The sequence below is a fragment of the Chionomys nivalis genome, chromosome 12 (assembly GCF_950005125.1).
Source record: "Chionomys nivalis chromosome 12, mChiNiv1.1, whole genome shotgun sequence".
NCBI lineage: Eukaryota > Metazoa > Chordata > Mammalia > Rodentia > Cricetidae > Chionomys > Chionomys nivalis.
In genome coordinates, this window is record NC_080097.1 from 40659245 (window position 1) to 40679235 (window position 19991).

Consider the following 19991-nt stretch of genomic DNA (forward strand, 5'->3'; position numbering starts at 1 on the left):
AACATGGTAAGTGGTTTTTATTTTATTTAAATAAGGTCTTATTTTAGGAAACTTAAAGATAAATTGGATACACAGTGTGTTAAAAGATGTGCTTAAGCAATAGTTGTATTTCATTTTTTCTTCAAAAATTTTCCTTTGTTGCTTAATGCTTCTTCTTGTGCTTTATTCTTTAGGACTGTTATGAATACTATCCAGCAATTAATGGTGATTTTAAATTCTGCAAGTGATCAGCCATCAGAAAATCTGATTTCCTATTTCAATGTAAGTGCTTTGTAAAATCACTTTTTTGGGTATCTTGAAAGAAATTTGAAATTAGAAGGTGAAGTACTAAGTATATTTTAAAACAGTTTTCCATCTACCATGTACTTATTTAGTATGTTATTTGTTGCTTTTTGAACCTCCTAGATTTGATGATTATTTTATTTAAATATTGTTAGTTTTAGTTTTTCTTATGTTTACTATTTTCCTTGCAACTTAGATATTCACCTCTGGGACATTTTCTTTTTTCATTCTTTCTTTCTCTCTCTCTTTCTCTCTTTTTCTTTTTTTTCTCTCTCTGACAACTGCTCAGTATGATGCTTTTTTAAATTAATTTTTAAGTTAGCATACAAACAATGGGTTCCATTATTCACACATAAGCCCCACTCTACATTGTAATTCATCTGCCTTCTCGAGTCTCCTTGCTACCCCTTCCCCTTAGCTCCCCACACTTCTGCTTTCACATTGTGTATTTTCCATTGCTTCTCCACCCGTTTCCCCTTCCCTTAAGGTTTCTTCCTTTCTCCTTTCATGCCACCCTCCTCCAGTTTCAATCTAGATTCTACTTATGAGTGAGCAAAAGTACACTAATAGGTTTCCTGAAGCTAGTTTGGTTTGCTTGATATAATGATCTCCAGTTGCATCCATTTCCTGACAAATACAATTTCTTTTTTAGAGGTAAATGAAATTCCATTGTGTCTGTGATAGACATCCGTGTTGGGTTCATTTCCTAGCACTTGCAAATAGTGCAACACTGAACGTGGAGCAAGTGTTTCCTCTGGCTGTGTACCCAAGAGTAGGATAGCTGGCTCTTAGGATAATTCTAGTTTCAGTGTTTCTGACAAGAAGCTTGACATGGAGGGTCTCACATCGTTTTTAGGTTGTCTGGTTTTTGTTTTGTCTTTTTCAGAAACTTCCGTCCTGACTTCTCTAGTGGCCATATCAGTTTACATTGCCACCAGGACCCTCACCAGCATTTGCTGTTTCCTTTTGATAACCATTCTGTCTAAAATGAGATGGAATCTCAAAGCAGTCTTAATTTGCAGTTCTTATTTTGCTAAGGATCTTGGATACTTTCTATAATATTTATTGCATATTTGTATTTCTTTTGAGAACCATCTGGTCACTCTATTAGCCAAATGATGATTAGATTATTTAGTTTGGGGTGCTTGCTTTTATGGTTCTTTGTGTATTGTAGCTATTAATTGCATGTTCCTAATTTGGTTGGCAAACATTTTTCTCATTCTACAGGCTTTCATTACGTTGCTAATTGTTTCCTTTCCTGGGTAGTGTTTATTTATTCAGGTAACCCCAACTGTCAATTCCTGGGATTATTTTCATGTTATTAGAATAACCTTTTCTTAAAAAACAAGTTGACACGTGGAACAGCTTTTTCTTAGGTCCTCAGAAATTACAGACTGCCAAGTATATTCACAGCCATAATGGAAGGTCAGTTGGACTCGTGTCTGCTTGTCTTCCTATGGTTTATTTTAGTGTTGCTTCTGTATTGGACAAGTATTCCATGCCTGCTTCTCCTGTCTTCACTTGAGAGCTTCCCTTTGTGCATACCACAGGCTTATGATCACATTTCCTTCCCCAAACTCATTTTTTCAGATGCTCCGGGATGCCTAAATCATTGTGAGTATAGGGATAACTGCATGCAGCAGAATTGTGATCTGTAGAGAACAGGTGGAGAACCTGTCTTTGTACTTTGAAAACCTCCCAAGTGTTAATCAGCCGATAGCAGTTAGACGGTTATAGTTTCAGACTTCTCATATTATAACGAGCGAATGGCAAATTGATGGTTCCATGGTTAACTCACCCACTGACCTTAGGCCCAGGACTTTCTAACTCTCGGGCCATTCTCAGCCCATGAGGTCTGTTTCCAGCTACTGAGGGCTAAATGTTTTACCTCATGTACTTTACTGTATGAGTTGAGCCTTCTGCCATTTGCCTTTTGACTTGTCAAGTTCTGGACCCCTTTTCCCCAAAGTTATCCCTTGGGATTGTCTTCCCCCAGGTTTTGGCAGGTTAACAAGTCAGGTTCCCTGACTCATGGTTGTTTCCTACTTTCAGACACAAGGTAGGTCAATTTTAGATATCATGTTCCATCTCACCATGGTCCTTGTTTTTGGAGTCCTACTGAATAACAAAATGGGTTTCCTCTCCAGTTCCCATATGTCAGCTACAAGAGTCCGTGTTGGTCAAAACCCTCACCTAGGTTTGAGGCTGTGGGCTTGTTCTCAGAGGACTTCATTCTCTTTTAATTTTTGGATGAGGCTTTAGCTTCCCCTAAAGCCTCCCCTCCCCCTTCCAGTCAGGGAGCCAAAAGTAGGAGCTGGTTTTGGCATGGCTTTCTTCTTTCCAGGTGTCTGTCAGTACTTTTGTGATTTCCAAAGCTTTTCTCTTTATCTCTTTGGAATAGAGGATTGGTTTTCTTATTCATGTTCTTGCACTGTCGTCTTACACAGGACAGTTTCCAGTCCACCCTTTTATCTAGGAGTCTGCTTTCTTTTTTCTTTAGATATATTCTCTAGCAATTTATTCTTTTAAAATTATTTATTTTAATTTTGAGATTCTGATAAAAGTAAGTTATTTCCTTTTCCCCTTTCTCCCTCCAAACCTTCCCACAGCAATTTCTTTCAATAAGTAAGAAAATTAGTTAGTTTGGGATTACTGATATGTGGTTTGAGGTGTGTGTGATTTGTGTGTGTATATGAAATAGATAGATATTATAGATGGAAAGACTGATAAATTGTTTATAGCTTTTATTTGTTTAAAACAGCTGTTCTCAACTTTTAGATTACAACCCCTTTGGGGGTTATATATCAGATGTCCTGCATATCAAATATTTGCATTACAGTTCATAACAAGAGCAGAATTATGGTTATGAAGTAGCAATGCAATAATTTTATGGTTGGGGATCATCACAACATGAGGAATGCTGAGAACTACTGGTTTAAAACTTTATAGAACAGTGTACTTTTCATTACATTGAAAAATTTTGGTTTGGACATACAATGGATTTCTATGTTGGCTGGTTATATTCTATATTGTCAATTATTTGGTTATAGTGAAAGTGTTTACTTTCTTCTACAAACAAACAACAGATCAAAGTCATTTACTGTGAAAGAGAAAAATGTCAACTCTGGTCAAATAGTATCCTCAGCATTTCTTTCTGTTTATATTTCTTCAAGAATTGCACAGTGAATCCAAAAGAAAATATCCTGAAAAGAGTAAAGGATGTTGGACACATATTTAAAGAGAAGTTTGCTAACGCCGTGGGGCAGGGGTGTGCGGACATTGGAGTACAGGTAACCTGAGTGTACATCTGCTAGTGCCACAGTGTAGAAATCATCTGTTTATGTAGCCTGTGCTGTGGGCTGTGGGAGTATTTGTGGAGAGTATAAGAGAATGGCAGGTGGCATATGGCCCAGTTGCTGTGCTTGCTGCTACTGATGGGAAACTGTTGGTGAAATCCCTCTTCAGCCCAGTATACAAAACAACAAAAAAAAAATATGCTAATTATAGCAATTTAAAAATTAAGAGAAAAATCTATGATTTCATGAGTGGGATTACATTATACTACCACTTGTCAGTGTTAATATTGAGCAATACTATTTAAGAAATAAACTAATATATGGTAAGACTATATGGATTGAGTTACATCCTGGGTTGTACATCGCTCTGTGATTTATGAGTTGTGTAGTCTTGAACATGTTGTTTAAGTTCTCTGATGCTGCTTCTGGATCTGAATTGCTTACGTGCCATTAGGGTAATATGTAAAAATAAGTCTAATACTGTAAGTACTGTACATATTTGTAACTGGAGGTTCTCTCCTACCTGCGAGTTCCTGAATAACCATTCTGCAGCTTAATATTATTTACAAACTGTTTGACCTATTAGTTCAAGCTTATTTATTAACTAGCTCTTACAACTTAAATTAACCCATTTCTATTATTCTACATTTTATCTTGAGGCTTGTGACTTATTACCTCACATCTTCTCTGGTGGCTTCTGGCATCTCTCAGACTTTACCTTCTTTCTCCCTTTATCTTTGCTTGGATTTTCCACCTGACTCTACTCTGCCTGGCTTTTGGCCAAATCAGCTTTATAAACTAATGGTAATAAAAACATATTCATAGCACACAGAAGAGCATCCCACATCATCTCCCCTTTTCTGTCTAATTAAAAAGGAAGGTTTTAATTTTAAGATTATAAAATTACATGTAACAAAATGGTCAAAATGGTTATCAAGCAGGAATTATAGTTACCATATTTAGTCTATTTGTATTTGGCAAAATTAAAGAAAATATTCTATCATCTGTCCTATCTTTGTGAGTCTAAAGTTTTATATATAATGTATCTTTTTTCATAACTAAGGAAAATTATAACTATCTAGTCTTCAACTCCATCAAAGACTCCAGAAGAAAGTAATATTACATGAGTAAACAGGAAGTACATTGTAAGCAACTTCCAAAACTCTAGAAATGACAGAGACATCTGGCTGCCTGGACAGTCACTCAAAGTTCTGTAATGTTGGGGCATCCATCTTCAGCCTACAGGCCTAGAGAATCTGGCAGATTTCTCAGTGAAGCAGGAAATATGCAATTATCCCACCTATATTGGCAGTGTGTCAGTCATTTTCCTCTGTGTCCTGCAGAATATCTGGCAGACTCTTCCATGAAACAGAAACCCTGAAGGATTATCCCATCTTGTTTTGGCAAGTTCCGCAGTCATTTTTCTTTGGGTCCTGCATGTCTAGTTTATACAGCATACAGTCAAGTTGTCCATGCAAGAACAGTTTCTTGCCAAAATGGATAGTCTTGCCACATTGAAAACAAACTCCATAAGGAACTTCTTTGGTGCCATCATCCCCTTGAAGTAATTGGTGTAACTGAAGTAACTGCCAGGAGCAGAAGTGTCCCACTGTTGAGAAAACCTAAGTTCATAAAATATTTTAAATGTCATATTTTATAGGTCTTTGGTGTGTTTGAAGACTGTCTATCCATCTGAAATATATCTTCACATATCTAGAAAACCTAACTAACATGACTATAAGTTTGACTGTTACAGATGACTATTAATTTGTATTTTTAACTATACATTGCATTTTTAAATGAGCTACATAAACATAATACCTTAAACAAGGGTAAAAATATACATATAGTATAACAAAATAGACCTTAATTTGTACCAATAAACCAAAATCCATACCAATAAAAAGTATTTTAATCAATAAAAAGATTAACAGTTATTTTTGGATTAAAGTTGATGCAGTGGTCTACCTTTTTTTTTATCATTTCTGTATCATATCCTTCTTTTTTCTTTAGAAAGATATTGACTGTGACCATTAATCATTTATAACCACCCCCTTTAAATAAAAACAAACATTTATAAATGTTATTTTGAGAATTTGGGTATAGTTTTTTATACTACTTCTTGCTGATTGGGGTCACTGGTAATCTTATGTAGATCCATAATTTAAAATTATGGTTAAATCTTGGCTATAGTAGTCTGTGAGGCTGCACGTCTCAGCCAGTTGTCTTGAAGCTGTTCTGAATGTTGGATCACCTGGGCCATTGCTCTCATGGAGACCTTTCAGAGGGTCTTACTTGATCAAATTGTATTAGGCTGGAAAGAATCCACAACTTCTCATCTTCTATGGAAACAAAAACAGAACCTCTTTTCTGAAGCAACATATCCTTAGAACCAAATTTTGAAGTCAAGATACCTTTATGTTGGTTTAGCTTAGCAGCTTTCAAAATCAAGTATTTCTCTGTAGTTAGCTCATTAACAGTCAAAAAATCCAAAGAAAACACAATAGTATACGTAATCCAGACTCTCTGTGTATTTTTCATTTTTACATGACTTTTTTATGTTACTTGTACTATCTCTTTAAAGACTTTGTTGTAATTTTAAGTGTTTTCTATTTCTTTCTATAACTGCGTGTACATATTTTCTTTCTTTCCCCAAGCCTATGTACTTATTTTTAAAACATATTGATCCATTTAGAGGTTTCTGTTTTGCTGTATCTGTCCTTATTGTGTATCTGTAATTTTTTTTTTTTTTTTGATCACTGTTTTAAACTGTTAAGCAGACGTGGCTAGTACCAGAGCAGCCAATTTGGTTGCTGGCTCCACCCTGTTTGGCTTTTTAACATGGTCAAAAGCCATTAATCAATGGTAATAAAACATATTCACAGCATACAGAAGGGCATCTCATATCACATATTTATTCCAGTATGGTGAGTTTATGTTTTGATGCCACTGGTTAGTTTAGACCATTAGTATTCAACCTGTGGGTCATGCCCCTTTGAGGGGTCAAATGACCTATTCACAAGGGTTGCCTAAGACCATCAGAAAACACAGATATAAACCTTATGTTTCATAACAGTAGCAAAAACAGTTCTGAAGTAGCATCAAAAATAATTTTATGGTTGGGGGTTAGCACAGCATGAGGAACTGATTTAAAGGGTAGCAGCATTGGAAAGGTTGAGAAACACTGGTGTAAATGATTATGTTTAAAATTCTTTTGAATGCATGTATCACATTCTTGTTTTAGAATAAAGGAATATCGTGTGTGTATGTGTCTGTAATTCAAACACCTATTTTTTTATTTATGGAACTAATTATTTGTTTAAAACTTTTGCTAATTAGTTCAACTTTTTTGTTTGTTTTTAGCTTTTGGCCTGTGCCAGTGTTACTGAGTTTTACAGGCAGAAACTACTCTTTCAATCTTAGTCATTTCAAAAACAAATGTTCTGCATCACCAAAAAGATTATATTAGATATATAAAATGATTAAAATAGTATTGGCATAGTTCTCTGTAGAGCAAGTGACGCTGGTTGAAATGGTGCAGAGGAACACCATTAGTTACTACACATACTAGTCTGGTTCATATTTCAGGATCACTAACCACTGGTTTATATTAAGCCTTGGACTTTGAACAAATCTAGCCTTTATGATCGCTTGCTAACCATGTTCCTAGAAGGGGCAGAGTGTCTTTCAAGAAAAGACTTTAAGAAAAGTTAGTTACGTTTTTGATTTCCTAAAACAATGAATTTTATTATTTTCTCTTTTGTTTGTAGCGGTATAAACTTGGGGTCCGATTGTATTACCGTGTGATGGAATCCATGCTTAAATCAGTAAGTTAAAGAGAATAAACTAGAAAAAAATTAATGCTGTAATAAAGTTTTAAATAACTTTCTAAAATATCTATTTCAGGAAGAAAAACGTTTATCCATTCAGAATTTTAGGTAAATATTTTCTAGTTTTAATAAAACAATTTTTTATATAAAAGCCATATTTATAATTATTTCTTCTTTTCCCTCTTTAGCAAACTCCTAAATGACAACATCTTTCATACGTCTTTATTGGCCTGTGCTCTTGAAGTTGTAATGGCTACATATAGCAGTAAGTTAAGTTTTAATAAATATGCACTATAACATAATTTAAAGTAAACAAACTCTTAAGTTATGGTGTGGATTCTTTGTTGTTACCGTTTTTGTGTATATCTGTGTGGTGAGAAGAAAAGGTCATACTGTAGATCAGTACATACTGAACACTATGGCTGTTCCAGCCATTTACATGGTTCAACATACCAATCATTTCAGGTCATCTGTAGAGGGCGGTAAAATTTTATGAGGTGTCTGCTCTGAGCATATTGAAAGGAAAGGTAGCTGCTGAAACTGGTGCTACAAAGGCTTACGAACGTGTAAAGTACACAGGAGTGTTGAAGAGCAGCCAGCTGGTGCAGTATGTAGCACTGCTGGGTCTCTCTGTGCTCAGGAGACAAAGAGCAGGAATCCACCAGAAACCGGATGCTTAGTAGTAATAGCTGCTCTTACAATAGCTATGAAAATGTAATGATTGCTGAAAATAACAGAATAAAAGCCAATAACTGTTTTTAAAATATAATTTGAAAAATATAATACTTTTCAAGCATTGTTGTAAATAGTAGAAAGTTTCACTTGCAGAACAAAAGAGGAATAGTCATCTAAAGATAAGGCTGCACAGTGAAAGAGGCTGAATTAGTAATCACTGAAACTGAACCCTCATAAATAACCACAGCCTGCATATTTTTAAGAAAGGTCATTTTCCCAACAATGTTAGCAAAGTCTCTTTCCCATTTCTTTTTGCAGTGTTGAGAACTGAATCCAGGGCAGGAATTAGGCATTGTTTTTAAGACTGGAGCTCACTAGGCCTTGAATGCAGTCTATACCCTCACCAAGTCTTGAACTTGCAATTCTCCTGCCACGGCCTTTGTATATCTGGCATTATAGCCCTACAGCACCAGACTTGAAGCAGGGTATGACTATGTAGTGCTGGCTGTCCTAGAACTTGCTCTGTTAGACTAGGCTGGCCTCTGCCTCCCGAGTGCTGGAATTAAAGGCCTGCACCACCACCTCCCAGCTGCTTTGCAAAATCTTAAAAGCACCATTGGTCTTCCCAACCCAGTAGTCATGACAATGAAAATGGGTGTGGTAACACACCCCTGCCTGGATATTAGTGAAGGCCCTGTACACCTGTGCAAATTCGATAAAAATTATGAAAAATGTGTGCACTTACACTTAAAATTTGGAAGCCTATTTCTTGTGAGTCTGTAGATCACAGAATAAAAAATATCTGTTTTAAGTAAGAATTGCTTACCCAGTTTTCTCTCTGTCTTGATTCTATGTGATAAAATCTTCCAAATCTCATCAGTTTAGTCTTTAACATTTCATATTGACACGTTTTTTCCCTCTTATTTTTAGGAAGTACATCACAGAGTCTTGATTCTGGAACCGATTTGTCCTTCCCATGGATTCTGAATGTACTTAATTTAAAAGCCTTTGATTTTTACAAAGTGATTGAAAGTTTTATCAAAGTGGAAACTAACCTGACAAGAGAAATGATAAAACATTTAGAAAGATGTGAGCATCGAATCATGGAATCTCTTGCATGGCTTTCAGTAAGTGACTAGCTAAATAACTGAAGGTATTCATGTGTACACGGCTAACTACCTGTTAGCTAGAAGTTATTTAATTAATGAATAATCTGTGTCTAGCCTACCAATCAAGTGCAGTGTAAGAATGGATTTTGTGTGCATTCATAAGTGTGAATGCAGGTGTGTGAATTGCTTATTTTTCTGTTGTGAACAACACCAGGCTAGTTGACCTGCTGCCTATCCTAGACCATCATCTAGTGTGTTTGTTTAGGAGCAAGTTTTCACAAAGCTTATCACATTAAGTTGAACTCTTACAAAAAAAGTATTGAAGTGATTTTTTAAAATCCAAATGTTTTCTTGATAATATAAAAATAGTTATATTTTTCAACAAAATTAGAAGTCTGATATGTATTTTTCTGTTTTCTGTTTGATCATTTTGCCCTAGTCTTAAAGATAATAATATAAAGTCCACATTATTGTTTAATCCTAGGTATTGTTTTATAACATCATAGGAATGGAAACCCTGTGCTGTAGGCATTTTAGTTATAGCATAGAAGCTACTGATAAAGCTTTTGTTTTAGTAAAGGAAGTACTTCCTAAGTAGTAATTATAAGGTACTTCCCTAAAGCACTGTTATATTCTTCAAGTCTGTTTTACTGGATAATACCTTGTTATTCACCAGATTTGCAAATTTTAAAATAATAATTTAAACTGTGTAACATGCTAGGCATATTTAGTTTGGACTTTAATATGAAATGAATTTCAAGTTTTGGAGCACCTCCAGTTTGGGATTTTAGATTAGGCATGCTCAACCAGTGAGAGTCTATGCAAATGTTTTTATTTTTCATATGTTGTTAATGTCTGAATTGTATATTATGTTTTAAATTATAAAATGATGAGATTGGTAGTGGATAACTTGTGAAGATAAGTCATGCCATGCAACTATGATACTGTGTATTTTTCCTGTGAGAATGGTGGCCATTAATGTTGGAAAGTTTAGCTTCACAGACTTTAAAAAAAAAAATCTGAAAAATAATACACACACACAGGAAAATATAAATTTCAGGTGACAGTTGTATGAGGTTTTCATAAATTGAGTGTATCCATGTAATGAACAGCCAGGTCAAGACCCACAGCAAGTTTTCATAGACTTTTGATTCTGTACCTCTAAAAAGTTATCTCATTAGCCCTGAAACCTGATGGGATTGTATTCACGTTGTGTCGTTGACTGAGGGAGGGAGGAAAAATCAAATGAAGTAATAATTATTTTCATCCCCTCTAAAATATGTGAGCATGTACTGGGGATTGACCCCAGACCACAGAGCCTCTCCTTTGGTCAAGCTCCTTTCTGTACTGTAGCTTCCTCAGCTGATGTCCTATGGTCCAGGCATCTGCAACATCCTCTGGTCTCCATGGTAATGTAGGCTTCACGTTCACAGCTTCATATATTAGTCTGTCAGGGCCTATTTGTAACTGAGGGCCAAGTGTTCAAAAACATGAGAATATGGGAGGCATTTTAAACCATGGTATGTCTGTTATGACTCCAAAACAATTACGGAATTGTCTGGTTATTTTTTAATTATTTTATTTTATGTACATTGGTGTTTTGCCTTCATGTATGTCTGTGTGAGGGTGTTGGATCCCCTGGAACAGGAGTTGCAGAGAGTTATGAACTGTCATGTAGATGCTGGGAATTGAACCTGCCTTCTCTGGAAGAGTAGCCAGTGTTTTTAACTGCTAAACCATCTCTTAAGTCCTCTGTTTATTTTTAATGTGGGTTTTAAAAAAGACTTATTTATTTTTACTTTATCTGTGTTACTGTTTCTTTGCACACTTGCATATATATGTATTACGTGCATGCCTGTTGCATCCCCTGAAACTGGGGGTAGTTGTGAGGCACCACGTAGGTGCTAGGAATCAAACTCAGGTCCTCCACAAGAGCAGCAAGTGCTCCTAACTGCTGATCCTAAGAGTTTTCAGTTTAAGTCATACAGTCACATTTATTTCTCTTAGTACAGGTGATTTGAAAGGGTTTTCTCTGCTCCTTTAATTTACCTTATTTTAATGGTTCTCTCTCTCTCTTTCTCTCTCTCTCTCTCTCTCTCTCTCTCTCTCTCTCTCTCTCTCTCTCGTAACATTATATCTGTAGTCATGCTTCCTTTACAGTCTTACTGTGATTATTACCTGTAATGTCTACCAGTCATTTATTATCTTCATATCTCATTGGGTTACTTCGTATGTCTAAAGCACTAAGCCCAGTGTGTGGCATGGTGTTATCAGATGTAGTAGTTAATTGTATGAGGCTGAGTAAGAGACAGAGGGAGTCAACTTACAATGAGATTCAGGTTTCCGGCTTGTATAATCAAGTGGATGAAGTGTCATTTAAGAAAATAGATAACCTGAATTGAATGTAATTTTCTTGAGGATAAACTTTAATTTATTATATTGAGTTTGAAATAATTACATTAAAAATGAGGTGTCATTTGAATATATGTATGAGTTAAGGAAAGAATCTTAAGCTAGGGACATGGATTTGAGAGCTGCCACACATATATTAAACATCAGTCTTTTTTGGCAGATTATCTTGTGCTGGTCAGTTTGGTAACCACCTCTTAGAATGTCATTATATTTTCAAAAGATTAATCATTGCATTCACATTGTAGTCTATCAAGTGGTAATATTCGAGACAAGGAAATGAATACTCAGAGAAGTTTGGTATGTTTCTCTGGCCATACAAGCTAAGTGTCAGAGCTATCATTTGAGTCCTGATGTGCTTTGTCCAAAGCTTTGGAGACTAGTTAATGTTACCTAAGGGGAGAATGTAATTTGGGGAAACAGGATTGAGGTAGAACCCCAAGGAGTTCTAACATTGAAAAGGTGCACAGAAAAGAGACTGTTTTGCTCAAAAGAAAGTGAAATAGAGCAGCCAATGAGAGAGGAGAAAAAACAGCATGAATGAGAGGTTGCAAAGTCTGAAGGAATACTTGCCCGGTTCAAATATGATAGAAGCAACCAGTAAACCAACAATTCTAGCAACAAAGAAGTCAGTAGTCATAATAACAAGAACTTTTAGATGAAGCAGTGAGAAGAGGATGAGATGTGAACACAAGACAAAGAAGTGGTAACAATGGCTAAGAGTCCAGAGAACAGAAGTAGCATACCGTGGTGGTAGGGCCAACTCTGGAAAGATTGTCTTTAAAATAGAAGAGAGACGTAAATGTTATGGAAAAGAATTCCTACCAGTGTTTTCTATTGCCAGGAAGTAGTTTAATGCAAATGCTTATTTTATTTTGCTCATGATTTTTGTGAGATGGGCTTTGGGGATAGCTTTCTAGTGTACTTACTCTCTGACCCTGTGATATCAACAGCCTGGGGCCAGTAGATCTGCTTCCAAGATTCTCTTCACTGCCAAGTGTAGACTTTATTAACTCTCCTTGCTTCTTCCTCACTCCCCTATCTTTCCCTGTGGTCTAATACGACAGCTGTGTGTAGTGAGGAGTGGCGGGCTATGTTCCCACCCAGCTCCTGTACGGCTAGCTTTATACCTAAAATAACAACACACAAATTGTATTCTTTTAAACACTGCTTGGCCCATTAGCTCTAGCCTCTTACTGGCTAACTCTTACATCTTGATTAACCTATTTCTATTAATGTGTGTAGCACCACGAGGTGGTGGCTTACCGGAAAGATCCTAACCTGCATCCATCTTGGAGAGGAGAGCTATGGCATCTGTTCACTTCCCTTCTTCCCAGCATTCTGTTCTGTCTACTCCACTCACTTATGTTCTAACCTATCAGGCCAAGCAGTTTTCTTTATTAATTAACCAATGAAAGCAACAGATAGACAGATGACCCTCCTCCATCAGCTGTGCTTCCTCAAAGCATTTTGACTTTAGGGTAGGGCACTTCAGACATAGAAGTTGGGTTCCAAAAGGCCTCTAAGAGGACTATATGTGGAAATTACCTTCTGCTGGTCAAAGCAGACACAGTGGACTAGGCAGTGGTGGCACACACCTTTAATCTCAGAAGTCGGGAGGCAGAAGCAGGTGAATCTATGTGAGTTCAAGGCCAGTCTGATCTACAGAGTGAGTTCCAGGACAGCCAGAGATACACAGAGAAAAACCAAAGACAAACAAAGCAAACAAGCAAAACAGTCCCCGTGGTTGCCAGATTGAGGGGATGGGGAAATAGATCTCACCTCCTGTTTAGGGAGAGACAAAGTTACATTTCAGAAGAGCATGTAGGTTTCGTAATAGTTCTGTGGCAAAAGGGAAGAATGAGAAACACTGCAAGTAAGGTAGTTTGTGGTATGCCCTGGCAGGAAACTGAGGAAGTCTCCAATGAATGGCTTTTCAATTTTTTATTTATTTCATAAAGTGGAGCTGAGGTGGTTTACTGAGGGTGAGGTGGAGAAGATAAAGTGGTACTTAGAAATTGGAGGAGACTTGAATTGGTTGTGACTTGAAATGGTTCCTGTGGGACCTGATGGAGAGAGTGGACTGGTGAAGGATAAAAGAATCACCCTGCACCGCCGGGCGGTGGTGGCGCACGCCTTTAATCCCAGCACTCAGGAGGCAGAGGCAGGCGGATCTCTGTGAGTTCGAGGCCAGCCTGGTTTACAAGAGCTAGTTCCAGGACAGGCTCCAAAACCACAGAGAAACCCTGTCTCGAAAAACCAAAAAAAAAGAAAAAGAAAAAAAAGAATCACCCTGCAGAATTCTAGGCAGTTTTGAGGGCAGAAACTATTCATCTGTTGTTCCATCACAGTTCGGTATGATGACATTCTTTCCCTAGATCATCTTGCAGCCATTTGTAAGATTAGAAAAGGTGAATTACTAGGTGCAGTCAGGCATTAGAACATAGCCAGGTAGACACAGTAGAGCAGTAGTGGGGCAGGAACTACCTCTCCCAAAGCTAGGCAACTGTGAACTAAGCAGACTAAACCCCTCTCTTTTTGTATATTCCCTGTAGTGCTGGGATTAAAGGCATGACTCCCTTGTACTGGGATTAAAATCTACCACCTGGATCTGTTTCTGCATTGATCTTGTGTAGCCCAGGGTGTCCTTGAACTCACATAGATCCATCTGCCTCTGTCTCCTGAGTACCATTACCTGGCCTCTAGTGGCTTTAGTTTTGTAGTTTTGCAAGATTTATTTATTAAAATACAAATAAGAGACTACTGCATCTTACTCTACCCTCTCCTCTTCTTTGAAAGGAGTGTGGTTGTCTTATCATTATTGATTGTTTCTATAGTTGTATCTTCAAGCTTATTGGTGTTTTTCTTCTGAAGTATTTAACCTGCTGTTAATTCCATGTGCATATTAGATACTATGTTTTTTCAACTCTAGAAATTTTCATTTGGATTCCTTTTATATTTCTTTAACAGATTTATGCTTCTTTGCCTTCTTGGACACATGGAACATAGGTTTTAAACTTTTAAAACATATTCCCGCTTAATTCTAATGTCTGTTTCTTTTTTGAGGTGTTTCTATAGACTAATACTCTTTTTTTCTAACCACCTTTTTTTTGCCTCTTGTTGATTTTTTTTTTTCAGTTAGGTTTTAAGTATTGTGAATTTTTCCTTACTGGGTCCTGTCTATTTTCATATTCTTTTTAATATTCTTTTTTTTTTTTTTTTTTTTTTTTTTTTTGGTTTTTCGAGACAGGGTTTCTCTGTGGTTTTGGAGCCTGTCCTGGAACTAGCTCTTGTAGACCAGGCTGGTCTCGAACTCACAGAGATCCGCCTGCCTCTGCCTCCCAAGTGCTGGGATTAAAGGCGTGCGCCACCACCGCCCGGCTTTTTTTTAATATTCTTGAGTTGTACTTTGGGACACATTTAAATTGTTTGTAAATAGTTTGATTTTAAAGAAATCCACCTCCCTACTTTTACTTTTGTTATTTCTTACTCCAGGAACTTTTTAGTCATTCAAGCAGTACTCTTTATACCTAATTTTTCCCCATTATCCAAGCAATATTCTCTTGAGCACTTTGCCTAATGCTTATAGATAGATTCCAGGCGTGTCCACTGTGGTTTGTAGAAATCAGAATTTGTGAGCCTCTCACAACGAGGGCTCCATTCCTTCCTAGGGCTCCCTGTTAGTACTGGATAGTTAAATCTTGGGTGTGTACTGTTTGTGACCTAGCTAAAGTGGGTCTGCACAGACCTCTGAAGCTCTCCCATTCTGTTAATTCTGTCACCTCAGCATTGTTGGTTTCTGTGTGTTGGGGACCAGTGGGTTCCATTTCCGTTCTTTTCTGTGTTGTGGCCTGGACACTTTCTATGTAGGAAGCTACAGCAATGATGGCTCAACATGTACGTTGAGTTGGATCTTGGTCCTTTTATTTAACACTTTAAAACTATTGTTTTATTTATTTTGTTCAGTTGTATAATTGTTTTTAAAATTCTGGTTCCTGCTTCTTTAGCAGGGCTGTCAGTTTCTAAATGCAGATCTCCACGATTGATGAAATATCTGTAAATATGAAGTCAAAGTCCATGAGGAATGTTTAGGACAGTGTTCCTGTTTTCCTGCGGTCTGGAACATGACTTTCTCTGTGGGGACACAGAAGTACTAGTCGTTCATTGTCTCCTAAGACATTTTAGAAAATCAGAAGAAAGTTGTTTCCTGTAAATTGGTCAAACATGGCTGACTCATTACTTTGAATTCTGTTCGGTCACAAATGCAAGCAAGTTTGCTCATGCAGTTTCACTATTTCAAATGGTAGATGACAATCGTATTACACACCGCACTGCGGTAGTGAGTCACTCAGGCCTTTTGAGTCCTGAATTGGTGACACTCATAAACAGATTTCTAAGATGCTTTAGTATCCTTTTGAAATGTCACACTTGACAGGAAGTGAACACAAAAGGGAGAAAAGCCTGGGACTCTGTAAAAGCCAAGAAAGGATCTGTGTTGTGTATTTCCCTGGAGAATCGTTAACCTCCAGAGCACTCTGCACAAAGGGTTTAGTGCTCACCCTCAGTCAATGTGCTGGCTCTTTTTATTTTTAAAGGTTTTTTTTAAAGTTACAGTTTACAAAGAACTGTATCTTAGAGGATGACAATTGAATTGTAAGATAATGATTATTGAGTTTACTAGTTTTTGAAAATATGGGTTTAGACAATGAAACAAGCAGGGTATACAATTACATAATAATAGGTAACTATAATGAAAATCTTTTGTGTTGATTTTTTTATCCTTAAAACCACTTCTTTCTGAAAACATAACTAAGGTTTTAACCCTTCTTACCATGATCCAGTTTATCCTCAATATCACACTTTTAGTTTCCACAATTAACTAGTTCGTTTCTGGGTGATGTGGGAGATGTGGCTTCATAGTCAAAGTTGAAAATATTTATTTTATTCAGAATACGATTTGATAATGACTGATGCAGGTTCTTGCATTTCTGAAAAGGAAAATACTGTGGAGAAGTGCATAGTTGCAGCAGAAAACAGAGTTTATCAAAGGCCTTGAAGTAAGGGCTTGGAAGCAGGCTGGAGGAAAGAGAAAGCTTAGCAAGTTGATGACCCCATGGTGTAAAATGTTTGGGGCTTTGATGTTACCTTAGGGTCAGCTTTTGGCTCATTTCATAGCATGAGCTTTCCATGAATTCTCTATTATAATGTCATTCTACGTATAAACTTCATATGTTGCTGGTATAATGAACATCTAGCATCTAGTGAGTCCTCGGTTACTCTGAGTGCCCTGTGCCTTCAGCACTGGCACTGCTTATTCAGCCGGCCTTGAGTAGAGTAGGGGCATTGCTATCTTGGCCTTTCCCCCTGTGTGTTTGCTATGAGGCCTTCACCCTCTGCACTGCTTTATTATTTGGTATCACATTGGCTTCCCAATATCTGCTTTTCCACTAGTTTAAAATTTTCCCTTTGTGTGTGTGTGTGTGTGTGTGTGTGTGTGCAATGTAGAGCACTGTGATTTCTCGGAAAAACACTTTACTGTGTCTCTCACGTGTTTATTTTGAATATCTGGGTTTTTACATCATAGTAACCGTTTTGAAAGGTATCTTGTGCTGCCTTCTACCTTCTACTTTATTACAAATTAATCTTTTTAAGTTTGTTCATGCCTTCTTTCTATACAAGAACCTACAGTATCTTCTATTGCCTTACAGAAAAACTTAGCCTTTTTGCAGGGGCTATAATAGTTTGGCTGTCGTATCATAACCCTTCTCTCTAGCCTACTTATTTAGCCACAGAGTTATTTCATCTCTGAAATAGACCAAATAGTCTACTTCACTGGGAGGTGGCATGTCTGATGTAAGATACGGGATAAGAAAACTTAAATTTTAGGTTCTAGCTCTTTCATGTACAATCCAATGTCTTTTTGTTGAAGGAGCTGCGGGCTAGCTTATGCCCCGAAATAATTACACAGAAACTGTATTCTTTTAAACACTGCTTGGCCCATTAGTTCTAGCCTCTTATTGGCTAACTCTTACATATTGATCTAACCCATTTCTAATATTCTGTGTAGCACCACGAGCTGGCTTACCAGGAAGGATCTTAATCTGCGTCTGTCTGGAGTGGGAGAATCATGGCAACTGCCTGACTCTGTTTCTTTCTCCCAGCATTCTGTTCTGTTTACTCTGCCTACCTAATTTTCTGTCCTATTAAAGGGCCAAAGCAGTCTCTTTATTTAACCAATGAAATTAACACAAAACAGAAGACTCTCCCCCCCATCATCTTTTTTTTCTTCCTTTGTAAATTGATGCATACATTTTAATTTTTTTCATTGTCCATTTTATTTGATGGTTGGTAGTGCTGGGAATGGAACCAGTTCAGACAGACAAAGAGATTCAAGTCCTTCTACTACAAAGATAATGTTTTTAGAAAATTATTTAAAGGTTCAGAATTATTTATCACTGTTGAATGTGAATCCGTATTCTCATTCCTCATAGTTTATAAATGATTAAATAAAAATTCTTTTTTTTAAAAAAAAAGATGATACAAAGGTCTCAATTTTTTGTTCTTTGGTTCCATTCTTTTATTTTTTTGATAAGGACATGATAGCCTGCACATCAGCTATTTTGAAAGAACTGTAATTGCCCAAGTGAAATAAACATGACATGAGAAACAGCCCCAAGCCTCCAAGGAGCTTGTGATCTAGTAGAGAAGTGAATTACTGTGCTGTGCCGTGGAAAAAAAAAAAAGAAAAAAAAATGGACAAGAGTCAAAATAGTAATCGCACATGGATGAGAAGAGACCTGCAGTGGTTTTGAAAATGTGCAGTGATAGATGAATGTGAAAGTAGCCCTAAAAGTTGTGTTACACCCAACACTCAACGGCTGCAGCAACAGCTTGTTTTACGAGTTTCAGTCATGCCTGGGCTACAGAGGGAAACCATGCCTTAGAAACAAACTGAAAATACACCAAGAAACCCCTCCCCAAATTACTCTTGACAAAAATAAAAAAAACTAGCCCTCTTAGTAAAGGAGGTATTTTATAAAAGGGAGTACACCAGGGAACTATGTACTAGCTTTGTGTGGTGGTGGGACTAGGAGAATTCTTGAAACAGAGTGCATTCTTCCTTTCTTCTTTAGCAAAGCATATTTTAGTACTTTTGCTTTCAAGCCAAAGATACCATTGTAGACATTATTATGTTAATACACTGGAGTCCTCATTTGCTTTTTGAGAATGTTACGGCTTAAATGTTTTTCTTAGATTTATTTATTTTATGTCATATGTGTGGTGTTTTGCTTACATGTGTGTATACCAGTTGTGTGTCCGGTGCCTGTGGAGATTAGAAGAAGATACCATATCCTCCAGATTTGAAATTATGGCTTTTGTGAGCCACCATGTGGGTACTGGAATGTTAACTGGGTCTTCTATAGGAGTATCTGGTGCTCTGTGCCAGTGAACAAGCTCTCCAGACCCAAATGTTGTTCTTTTTTACCCAGTGCTTTTCCTCTACTTGTCCTCTTCTCACAGATGAGTTGTTTTTGTTTGATGGTTTGTTTGTTTTGTTTTGTTTAAATATAAATTCCTTGGCCTATTATCTCAGGATTTTTGTTAACTAACTTTTATTTTAAATTAATCCATAATTCTTGTCTGTGTTAAGCACATGCCTTTGTACCTTTTATCAGTGAGGAATTCTCATCTTGCGTTCCACAGATGGCTTGTTATTTCTCATTGTTTTATTGTCTTACTATCACCAGAATTCTGGGGGTTAAAACCTGAGCTCTGGAAACCCCAACAAGCTATGCTTGGTCACTTGTCTCCAATAAACAAATAAGAGATGAGTAATAGTAAAACACAAAGGAAGACAAATTATTCTGTGTGGCACATTGGGAAGAGGAACAAATGGGGTTCTGTTACGGCCAAGTCTATCTTTGGGTCCTGAAACAAGGTCCAAGAGGCATGCCTAACTCAGCAGTCTTCAAGGTGTGGTCCCACTCATCAACTTGGTTTATTGTTAAGTTGTCAAGACTATGTAAGATTTCTTTGAAGAAGGCAAGAGACTCCTCTTCCTGATACAATGATTCAGCCTTTCCTTCCTTCAGTCTGGAATTCCTAGGAAATTTTAATTTGGGTTCCATTGTTTCAGTAGTTTGATAGTCAGAGACAGGCATGAGTGTCTGTTTTTAGAATGTCTCTTTTGCTGTGACAGTTATATTACCAGTCTATAAGAAGCTACCCTTTGAGACAGACAGTGATGGTGCAAGAATTCAATCCTAAGGATTAAATATATAGGAGGCAGAGATAGGTGGATCTCTCTGAGTTCAAGAATTCCAAGACAACCAGGGCAATCCTGTCTCCAAACACTCCCTACAAAAAAAGAGGTTGCCTGTAACTTCCTC

At 37.1% G+C, this 19991-nt stretch overlaps 1 protein-coding gene across 1 annotated transcript in view; it reads left to right on the forward strand.

Annotated features, from left to right (window-relative positions):
• The window catches only part of Rb1 (RB transcriptional corepressor 1), a 133264-nt gene that overhangs the window by 62235 nt on the left and 51038 nt on the right, over nucleotides 1-19991 (forward strand). Inside the window, exons 12-17 of the mRNA XM_057785801.1 lie at nucleotides 174-261; nucleotides 3456-3572; nucleotides 7349-7405; nucleotides 7485-7516; nucleotides 7597-7673; nucleotides 9014-9210. Coding sequence (XP_057641784.1) covers nucleotides 174-261; nucleotides 3456-3572; nucleotides 7349-7405; nucleotides 7485-7516; nucleotides 7597-7673; nucleotides 9014-9210 — 568 coding nt within the window. The remainder of the gene's footprint in view (nucleotides 1-173; nucleotides 262-3455; nucleotides 3573-7348; nucleotides 7406-7484; nucleotides 7517-7596; nucleotides 7674-9013; nucleotides 9211-19991) is intronic.